An 11597-nucleotide genomic window follows, 5' to 3' on the forward strand; every position below is an offset into this window, starting at 1 on the left:
AGCTTAAAGCAGCCTGAACTAATGAGGCTACATTCTTTAAAGGGTACGGGTTTTTTCCCCACTGGAAAAAACTGCTTCAGCACTTCGTATTTTCTCATCTCAGCCTGTGCCAACTACACCGCAACTCCTCACTATCAGTGAAAAAAGAGCAATGCCCTGAGCTTAAAGGGCTTTGCACTGCTTGGGAACCAGCACTGCAACATCAAACTCTGCAAATCAGCAAGGACTTCCCAGGCAAAACAAACCCTAACTCCCAAGTTCTTCTCACATGCAATAACAAAGAGGTTTAGCACAGCGTGCAACTTGGTGGAGTTATAACCCAGGAGCGAAGAGGATTTCTGGGGGCTTGTTGAATATATGCAATTTTCACATATTCAGAGTTACTTGAAGAGCTCTCAGAACAAAACAAAACAAAAAAAAAAAAGAGATCTAAAATAGACACTTTTTCTAGATAAATCTTTCCCATGAATCAGATCTACTGGTTCCATGACTCAGTGTACAACGCAAGTTTGACAGCAAATTGTCTACAGAAATTTTACTCATCAGCTTTGCCTTTGAAACACATTTACAGGCTGCTATTTTGGTTTTACAGCCCCTGAAACTGACAAAGGAACCAAGTTACGGTTAGGTAACAAATCAGCAATACATGACAAGGCTGACAGCAGTCACATGCTGTGAAGATAACTACACACAATGCTTCACATTCTCCTCCCACTTCAACACAGACCTGGCTGCACCACTATATCCCATGCACCAACACATCTACAAGCACAAGAACAGGCATTAATTACCACTAAACAGTTTTGGTTATTTGCTGAAGGACATCCTTTAGCCCACAGAAACCCAAACTCCAGGGATGCTAAGAAAGGAACAGCAGTGCCTGTGTTGTACTTCCCACAATATAAAGTTTCCAGCTCCTCAGTGAAAGAGGAGAGGGGCAGGAAGGGCTCCCAAGAGTTGACAGCCGCTCACCATCGTTTCGAGGAAGTAAAAGTACATAGGCAACGTGCATAAACCTCCAATGCCCATTCAGTCCCAGCACAGCGTGCCTCCAGCGCTGCTGTTCAATGTGTGACAGGCACTGCCAGCCTTGCTGACCCGCTGTGTGCGATGCTAAAGAGGATTTCAGCCCCCCTCCCCCCTCCACAAAACGTTGTTGATGGTATTAATGTTTAATACCACGCTGTCTGTTTGTTCGTGCTGCGCTGCTTACCACCAGGATGAATAAAGCAGTCTTTCAAGCAACAATCTCAGCCACTTTTTCGTGACATATGCTCTAAGGACAAGACAGGCCAACAAACCGAGATCGCTTTAACCAGCTCTCCATTTCAGATGTTGTGCATCTTGAACGATGCCTGCTAGCTCGAATACCAGAGCTGGGCAAGCTGGTCTGGTATTAAATGTGGAGGTTGGTGGCCCTGCCTATGGCAGGGGGGTTGGAGATTCACGATCCTTGTGGTCCCTTCCAACCCAGGCCATTCTCAGTTCTGTGAATCCCTTCCAAGCAGCGGCAGGCTACCTCCACACACAACGCACAGCCTTACATTACTATGCAAAACAACTCCAATCCCTTTTTAAAACACGTGCTCCTAGCCAACGCCGTCCACTCTTTTTACCTGCAGCTGTAGTTCAGGAAGACACCCGCACACTGCACAACGCAGGCGATTTATTTCGCACACGCTGAGCAGTTCTTTGGGGACAGACGCACGCAGACCTGAGCTCACGAGGCTGTTGTCTGCCTCCCGCTTTCACAGCCGCCGTTTTGCGCTCTGCAAAGCAGCCGCACACCTCGTTTACCCAACCGACCGAACCGCGGCGCGCGGCTCAGAGCCCAGCACCCGACGGCCCCCGTTTTCTCAGCGCCTTCCGCACCATCCCAACAACTTCGCGCTGCCCATCCCCAGCAGGCCGAGGGCCCCGAGGGAAGGCGGCAGGAGGGCGCACGGCCCGGCCGCCCCCCGACTCACCCTCGATGGCGATGACGTGCTCGCGGATCTGGTTCTGCAGCACGGGCTCCTCGACGCGCTCCAGCAGCTCGTAGATGGAGTAGATGTTGGGGTGCACCGATTCGAAGCGCTGGATCTCGGCGCGGATGGCTGCCGAGTTGGCCAGCTGCTGCTGGTAGTTCATGGTCCCCCCTTCCCTTCCTTTCCTTTCTTTTTCCCCTCCCCTCCCCGCGCCAGACCTCCGCTCGGGCTGCGCCCTCCGCCTCGCGCCCCGCCGAGGGGCTCCGGGGCCGCGCGCGCCGCCGCGCCCCGCCCCCTGTCACTTCACGGCGGCGGCGGGGCAGGGCGAGCCGGCAGCCCCCGGCCCCATGGACGGCGGCGGCGGGGTGGGGCGCCTCGCGGCTCCGGGCCGGCCGCCTCCTCCTCCAACTCCCCTCTCAGCCTCGCCTTCGTGCGCGGCGCCGGAGAACGGCGGCAACGGCGCGCTCCCTCTCCGGGACCGGTTCCCCCACCCCCCCCCGCTCTCGCTCCGCCGCCCCCTACGTCTTTCTCCTCCGCCTGCCTCACGCTCACGCAAGCCGCACCCCTCGCCTTACCTCACCGCGCTGGCCGCACCGCCCCGCGCGCGCGGAGTGAAGGTAGGTGGCTCTGGGAAATGTAGGCGGCAGCCGCCATCTTGGCCTCCCCCCTCTGCCGCGGGGCTGCCCTGAGAAGCGTCAAAGTTGGGCCAAAAAGCGCGTTGGCCTAATTACTGATAGTTACAGTAATTGTTTCCCCGCTGGCGAGGCGCTAATTGGCGCGCTTGCAAAATTATCCTCACACAAGATGCTGTATTGCACCAAAAGCTTCGTCTCGGCCCCAGCAAAAGAGAGAGCGATGTTCAAAACAACAGTGCGCTCAGTCAAAATCACCCTGTAATAGTAATAAATATCCAGTCAGGATCAATTCCGGGGTAACAAAACACTGCTGTCATTAGTGCTAACGAGCTTTAAGTAAAACAAGCAGTATTACTTTCACACAGGCTGTACAGGCAGTTGGGAACACACCTCAGGGAGTTCATTTCTGCGTTCAATGTTTGATGGATTTCAGTCCCAAAGCTGTAAAAATGGAAAGTACAACTATCCACCTGTTTCACCAGCAGTTAACTGAGTAACATCTATAACAGACTTGTTTTTCTCCAAGTGCTCGAGCAAATTATTTGCAGACACGACTCTGCAACAACAGCCTTGCAGAGCTGTTCAGGTTTTCAAGAAAAGTTTTTTGTCTTTGGAACCATCTGTGAATTTGGGCTGAACCTGGTACTTCTGAAACCGCTCTGGATGTAGTGCAATGAAACACTGAGAATTGCTAGTGTCTTTGGTGTCTCCCTCGCATGAATACGACACAAACTGCCCTTATGTCAGCAACCAGTGAAGAGGACAGAGTTGGGGACAGAGAGGAGAGGCCTTGTCCCTGGTACACGGTGGGTGAGGAAGCAGCAACCAGCAAGCTGGTTTGGTAATTTAAACCAATGTTTTCGTTACCAAAGAAAACTTGGTTTCCCTCAAACCATTATATACTGCCAGTTTTCTCATTCTGATACCCAAATAGGGAAGTCTTAAATTCAAGATGAGGGTGTGTTCGCTGCTGCATGAGTTGTCTTCTGCTCATTTGAATAACTGGGGGAAGAGAGAGCATATGTTCATAGCTATCTGTGTTCTCTTCCCTCTTCTTTCTCAATAGAGATTAGTATAATTCTTGTTAGCTTTCTTAGCTCTGTTTTCTAATCCCGGTAGGAAACTCCCACTATTTCAATCAGTTAATGGTTTGCAAAAAGCTACTAAATGCAAGCTGTAACACTCATTTTCTTCCCTCTGTCCAGTTCTGGAGCAGAAGCATTACCTCTTATCTCTTGGTGCTTCCAGAAATGCCAGAGAGCAGAGAAAATAGTGAGACAGCAGCTTCCATTGCATGTGAGGCTGACCATTTCCACCGCAACCATATGTGTGTTCTAACAGCTCTAAAGTGTATGATAGTCTAAGACTTGATTATAAATGAATGCAACGATTACACACAAATAACTGAAACATGAGAATCCTGTGTTAATATCAGTTTTCTAATTGTGTAAAGCAGTGGGTACTATGAAGGTCATAGAATCATTCAGGTTGGAAAAGACCTCTAAGATCACCTAGTCCAGCTGTCAACCCATCCCACTGTTCCCTCTGACCACGTCTGTCAGTGCCACCTCTCCACTGTTCTGGAACACCTCCAAGGTGACCCTACCACCTCCCTGGGCAGCTGTGTCACTGCATCACTGCTCTTTCTGAGAAGAAATTGTTCCTAATATCCAACCTGATTCATAGACCTTCTACGAAGTTTTATGTATCCTGATTTTTTCTTTTTTGCTGCAGAATAATAGCTTGCATATAGTCTGTGTAAAATTAAGGCAATCAGGCTACTACTGCAGTTTACTCGGTAAGAATGCCATAACAGTAAGTGATATTTTCCTATGCTTGTAGCTTGTTTAGCTTTAAATGCTGCTTGTGTTGCGCAGAGTGATGCTGGATACGTTCCTTAGCCATAAAACTCTGCTTTAGGGAGTCTGAGATTTGAAGTTCTCCATCATCCTTCAATGTGGGCTGGGCTTTGGCAGCACTGTGTGAACATTAATAAATCTAGATGTTTTCCTTTGGTCTGGGCCAAGGCTAGCTTGGGTACTTGACAGCTTTTCCTTCCCTGCTTTTGCCAAAGGCAATATAACCACTGAAACTGGGGCTCATCTCTTAATCTGTGGAGATCGTGAAACCCAAATAGTTTTTTTCTTACACGTGTAGAAGGGCCAATGGGCTTTGTGTAAAGAGTACAGAGTACATTTCCAAGGCAGATCAGTGCTACGTGCTGGAGGTGGGGCAGGGCCCAGCTTTCCTTTCTGAGAGTGAAAGCTTCCCAAGGATGGTCTTCCCATTGCACCATGCTCCCACAGAGCTGGCTTTGTGGTTAGATACATGAGCAAGTGCCATCTGTGCCAACCTCCTACTCCTCCTCCCTATCTGACAAATCCAGTCATTGCCGTGACTACAGAAGGCTAAATTGCATGGTTTCGTTATGATTTCAGTGCTGAATACCTTCAAAGAATAACAATAAGCGGAAAGCAGCATTGAATCAACATCTCAAACAGATCTCACTCCTCTCGGATGATTTTGTTTACCCACTTCATTCTATTCCCTGCAGTCTAAACTCTACAAAAAATATAGGAAAAATGTTGAGGAGATGCAATTAGTAAACCTGGTCTTAAAACTTGTGCACAATTAAATTTGGCTTTTGGAAAGGAGCCCAAACATGTTAGTAAAAACCAGCAGCAGTGGGACCTTAATGAAAGTATGGTTGTAGGAAGCCTCTGTAGAGAAGTTACAAATTGGGCTCACAATCCATGAAGCTGATATTTATGTACATGTAATGAAGAATTCTCATGGAATTTCTCATGGCACACTGTTACTCTAACACCGTTACATGTTAACTGAAAAGAGTTGAAGCATCCTGATCTGGTCTGTAACAGGATTTAAAGTACATACACTCAAAAATCACAAATAAATAGAGACAGGGCTGTTTGCAGACCCAGCTGAAGGGGATTTGTTGATAAATGGAGAACAGGAGAACTCCCAGATCATCTGAGGGAGAGTGGCTGTAAGAGAATTCTAGCTGACAGTCAGAAGCAACATTTCAGTTAATTTGGACAGTTTCACAGCTTGCTCATGGTCATACACCCTCACCATTCACGTGATGACCATAGGCATGAGCAGTGTTGTTTTCAGTATGCAGGGTGTGTCAGGAAAAGTATGGGAGATAGGGTGTTAGAGATGCATCATTGTGCCTGCTAACACTGATGCTGCCACAAAGACTGAAATCAAAACCAAACAGAAAGCAAATATGGAAACATCAAGTTTTCCAGAATTATTTTTGTCATATTCCACAGTGAAATGTCAGTATGAAACTTAAATAGGTTAAGCATCCTCTGGTAGTAAATTATGTTATTTTACTGGGTGAAGATTTGGGTTAGTCAGTTACTATTACAGAGTGATTAGATTGCTCAGGAGGCTTTGAAACAAATGTAACTAATGAATTAACCTCATTCAGCGTGCAGAATCTATTCTAGGATAATTGCCAACTAGTTCAAACAATACTAATTATGGGGTAGCAACATCAAGCATTTCTCAAAGCAGTAGCTCATTCCTCAATGTTCCTGTCATAAAGGGGAAAATGCTATTCTACACTAAATCTGCTTGGAAAAAATAAAAATAAAGATGGGATGGCAAATGTAACCTGCATTTCTGAAAGTTGGAGCAGGAATCAAATCAGACAGGACAGAGCCAGGCTCCTGTCAGATGTGCTCAGTGCCAGTACCAGAGGCACTGGGCACAAATTGGAGTGCAGAAGGTTCCATCTGACCATCAGCCAGCACTTCTGTGCTGGTGACAGAGCAGTGGCAGAGCCAGATAGATCTCTGGCTGTCCAGAGAAGCTATGCAGTCTCCTCCTTGGACATGTTCAAGAGCCACCTGGATGTGGTGCTGGGCACCCTGCTCTGGGATTCTCTGCTGGCCAGATGGATCCAGAGGTTCCTACCAACCTCATGTTGTAGGTCATGAGGTTGTGACTATGATTCTCGTTAACCTAAGTTTCATTGTAAAATTAGCTGCAGTATTTACAAGTTCACACAGCTATCATCTGCAACAAATCAAAGACATTGATCTGGAATTGTGCTGTAGCTTCACTCAGGCTGATGATCTCTGTCTTAAAGCAAGGACTTAAAGTGTTCACAGTGAAAATAAATGACTTCTTCAGATAAAGAAAGATATTTATAAGAGCTAAGTTCTACCCATGCTATCTAAAGCATAGACAGCTTCATTTTAGCAAAGACTTAAATTGCATGCAGCAAAAGACTTGTTCAATTGCAGGTTACGTATCAAATGCTATTGATACCTTTTAGTCAGGGCTCCATCAATGTCCTGAGTTTTATACTAGGATGGCTTCAGTGACAGCCTCACATCCCAGTTCCAGGATACTCAGCACACCATAGAGCTTTCATCACTTTATTGAGCTCCTATCGTGGCTAAATATGATTACTCTGGAAGTGTCTGAGTTTGTTCCTGCTGTCACATTTCTTGACAGACAATCAATATTTGATTCACCACATAATTCCATGTTACGCTCAGATCTCACTTCAGTGGTGTATATGCTGACAGGGCTTTAAATGTTAAGGAAACTGTAGGCTCAGCTGTTACCTTTGAACTTTCAAACACGCTACCGACTTCATGCAGAAACAACAGGGGGGAGGTCACTCCCCATGATCTATTAGAAAGCTTTCCTTGATTTTGAGTAGCATGTACATGCATAAGGATGTAACATCATGTCATAAGGTCTCCCTGGCTATCTACCCCTGTGCTCCCATCCCTTTCCAGAAAGGACAGTAGCACAAGAGTCTTCGCAGTCTTTCTACTACCACAAGTATTTATTTTGGTCTGAGGACATGAGAGAACTCAGAACCGCATGCTCTCTTGCCAGTGAAGATCACGTGCAATTTAGCCTATAGAGCATGACACTACGAAAGTGGCTAACTCAGTATTACTTAATATGAAGCCCAGGTGACAGATTGCACATTTTAGATACTAACTTGAAACATACAGCTGCAGAACACAGCTATGCCTCTCAGCATTTGTCATATTCTTTCTGCCCTAGATACTTGCATGTGCTGCTCATCAATATTAATACCAGAAAAACAGCCAGCAATGAACTGAAATTATCAGGCACTTGGCTGCAGCTGTACAACGGGCTGCCTGGCCAAGAAGAGCTCCGTGTCAGGCAACCCCAGGTTCCATGGGAAATCACGATAGATGAGCAGAGACACCCACCTTGGTGCTTGTGCTCTCAGGGTGGCTATGGACTCTGAGCAACAGCACCAGAAATCCACCCTGCTGCGTGTCACAGATGGGTTTGGCCCTGTATGAAAAGCAATAATTTATAGAATAGCTTAGGTTGGAAGGGACCTTAAAGCTCATTCAATTCCAGCTGTGGGCTGGTTGCCCCCCACCAGATCAGGTTACCCAGAGCCCCATCCAGCTTTGAACACCTCCACGGGATGGAGCACCAACAGCTCTGTGCAGCAGTGCCAGGGCCTTGCTGCTCTCTGAGTAAAGAATTTCTTCCTAACATCTAACCTAAATTGCCCCTCTTTTAGTTTAAAGCAATTCCTCTTTGTCCTATCACTACTGGTCAGCCTTCCTCCTGCCAAAAGCACCCTTCAAGCACTGGAATGTTGCAGAGAGGTCTCCCCTGGACTCTTCTGTTCTACAAGTTTTAAAAAAAAAGCCCACATCCCTCAGCCTTTTAATTCTTTTGATGGTATTTATTCCTGTACTTGATGTATGTATTTGACATCAGCATAACTTGCAATAGTCTCTATGTGGAACTTGCCCTTCAAAATCTACCCTGGCAAAATAATTCCAGTTTTCTAGCTTTTAAACTTGAGAAACTCCTTCATGGAATGACCTGCATGCTCTGCAAGTGGCACCTCCTTCCCAGCACTCAACTGGGAGTCAGAATCACAGAGCGGTCCCTCCAGGGCCATCAGCTGTAATCTAGGATGCAGTTGCCACAAAAACTGATGGGATTTACTGTGTGCCTGTCTAAATTCTCTGAGCTGATTAATGGCTCAGTGGTAACTACTCACATTTTGGCTGTGAAAGAGTGTCTTAGCAGAGACAGGGCTCCTGCGGCTTGTTTGCACTGCAGTGCGGTCTGTGCAAAGATCCTGGGAAGAATTCCCTGAGAGGGGGCTGGTATTCACTGCTTGTGTGCACCACCTTACGTGCCCCCCTTTCAGTACCTATCTTTTTCTCAGAAAGACATAATAAAATGTCTTGGCTATTTGTCTAGATACAAGGAAGGGCTGTTGGCACATTTTCACCGTCACATTTTGCTTATGGTTTGAGCAGGTTTGTCTGACCTAGTTCTGGGCTTAACAGGGGAGTCCTGGAAATGTTCCCAGCTGCTCAAGTCAAGCTATTCCTTCAGCAGTAATTAATTGCAGTTCAAAAGTCCTTCACCAGCCACGTATCATAACATTAACATAAAAAACACGTTCTCTGTGATTCTAAGATTTGAGCATCCTACATTTGAGCAAGCTCCTTATGGCAGCAGGACTTATATTCACTGTCACAGTGGCACTATGGGACCCTGGTTGTTGGTTTCTTCCCACTAAGTACATAGTGAACTGGAAAAATCTGTTTCCTGTGTACCCATTACTGAACGTTATCACAGGATAGAAGGAAGCCTCACATCGTTTTTCATCAGCTGGGCAAGATTTTTCATTCTAGTGTAACTTGCCATCATTTACAGCAAAAGTATTTGGGAATGAATTGAAACACATACACAGTAGTAACTTAAAAACCATGACACTCCTGCAGAGTGCTTAGCAATTATTACAGATAGGAAGGTTCATCAGTATGAAACAACTAGCAAAGAAGGAAACTTTGCTTGGAACTAAGGGTACCTAAATCACAATCATTAGATCTAAATCATGTAAAGGATGTGCTACAGAAATGCCCTGTTTTCGACGTAGTGTTGGCTTTATCCAGACCCATACAACTTTCAGTAAGTTCAAACTACACAAGGGACCTCAGGTCCTAAACTTTGACAGATTCCCTTGCTCTTACAGTTTACAACCCAGGTTTTCACACTGCTCTTGCTTGTTAAGAATATTCAACCTGCAATTTAAAATGTTGTGCGATTCCTCTTAATATCTGAACCATCTCAGTATGCCATTTATTACACACATCCTTAACAGACAGCAGGATGCTACTCTAACACCTATTGATTCTACTGCATTATAAATAGCTAGAGGCTTGCCAATGAAATTCTACTGGAGCATGTATGCTTAAATTAGCTACCAGAGAAGTGAACCACAGGGGAACTCCTCTTGGCTCTGTAGGCCCCCTGATGGTTCCTTGGAGACTTTCCTGGACCCGAATTGCATCAGCTGTCCTTGGTTCCAACTTACTGACAGCGACAGAGCCAATACAACAAGCTGACACAGCGCTCAGACTGGAGCTGCTGGTTACCTGCCCTGGTGAGGGCTGATTTTCTGACACTTGCATTTTGAGGAAGGTCAGTTGCTCCTAGCCAAGGTGCACAACCTGAGATGTGTGTTTGGTATAATGGAAGAGCAACTCAATCAGCGCAGTGCCTAGCTTCACAGCAGATGCCAGAAAGCCTGTGTAATGAGCGCTTCTTTATCTGTGAAGAGACTAGGACTGAGATAATTATTTGTTTAAGAAGTCACAATGAATCCTTCCCTTCATAGTTTACATCCCTTTCTTGGAATCAAACAGCTTAATTTCCTTAATGCCCTGGCCTAGCCTCTCAGAAGCCAAATTATTTCCTTCCCAGTTGTTTGCTTGTGTAGAATCAAAGCAGTAAGCTTCAAAATGAAATTTTTAAAGCCTAGTGTTACAAAAGACAGCATTAGCTATAAGACAGCTTTTTTTTTTTTTTTTTTTGAGAAGGTCAGAGCTCTGCCTCATTGTGCCAATGGGCACCAGACATCCTTCACCAGAGAGGCCCTGTGTAAAATGGAGTTGTCCTGCTAGCTAGCTGCTAACAGAAAGGCAAAAAATACAGATGACTTAACAGAGTACTCAAAAGGGTCTTCTGCTTGGATTGAACATGTGTTAAGAGAAACAAATTGGTTAGAAGTTGTAACACTATAATGCAGTGGTAAGGACAGCAACAACAGTAGAATAGCAGAGCCCCAGGCTGCAGCAAGTGAGGATGAGCTCAAGTACAGCACCTATAGGCACAAAAACAAAGTTAAACAAACCAAAACAACCTGCTTACCTTTAGAAGGCTGTAGAAACACAGGGATCTCTAGCAAGATACCCTCATCTCCACTGCTAACCCTTAAATGAGGGCTGGGAAGAGGTGGATCCTGGTTCTACCCCTTCTGATCACACAGGTACACTGCATGCACCTGAGCTCCCTTGGGTTGGCCCTGCCTTCCCACCAGGTGCTCAATCACTGATTCAGGCTGTGACTTAGCATTTCCACTACAGAAGTAAAGAGCAATAGAAAAGTTTGAAAAATAAACAGAACCAGGTACTTAAAGAACTGTTAGCAATTGAAAAAACTACTAACGCTCTATATTTGAAAAAGAAATCTCCCAAAAGATGAACGTTGCTCACAGGGAGTTTCTGTAAATGCTACAATAATCTAATACAGTAATTTGTCAGAATTCAGATGTACAGATTCAGATGTATTCTCTGTGCTGATAAATGTTTCCACTCCTTTGTAGGGACTGACTCGGTCATTTTGGCTGCCCTTCAGTTGTTTGCAAGAACTGCCTTAGTTTCCTTAGAGAAGGTAGGACTTGTCTCCTTTGTCTGCATCTGAAGGTGGCTGGTGAATTAAAAAGAGAGCTCAACTGTAGTCCAGTAGCTGCCAAAAGAGGTCTTAGGTATTTTGGGCACAATGCTTCAGTTAAAGTCAAAAAACATGTGTTACAGCCTTCAAAGAAAGCAGAGTTGTTAATTTTAGAGCAGCTCCCGTGGCTCTATGGTCTTCAAAGTGTTCCTAAGGTGACAAAACTACTACATAACCACAGAGTGAAATGGTTTTATTT

General features: G+C 45.7%; 1 protein-coding gene across 6 annotated transcripts in view; it reads right to left on the bottom strand.

The window, feature by feature from the left end:
• AGAP1 (ArfGAP with GTPase domain, ankyrin repeat and PH domain 1) overlaps positions 1–2158 on the bottom strand; it is a 287855-nt gene extending 285697 nt beyond the window's left edge. For all 6 annotated transcript variants that reach the window (XM_042874292.1, XM_042874293.1, XM_042874289.1 and 3 more), the window contains exon 1: positions 1968–2158. In XM_042874292.1, coding sequence (XP_042730226.1) covers positions 1968–2130 — 163 coding nt within the window. In that variant the 5' untranslated portion in view covers positions 2131–2158. The remainder of the gene's footprint in view (positions 1–1967) is intronic.
• Between the last annotated feature and the right edge of the window lie 9439 nt (positions 2159–11597).

The sequence above is a fragment of the Lagopus leucura genome, unplaced genomic scaffold, assembly GCF_019238085.1.
Source record: "Lagopus leucura isolate 7727_CA_CO unplaced genomic scaffold, USGS_WTPT01 Super-Scaffold_100012, whole genome shotgun sequence".
Classification (NCBI taxonomy): domain Eukaryota; kingdom Metazoa; phylum Chordata; class Aves; order Galliformes; family Phasianidae; genus Lagopus; species Lagopus leucura.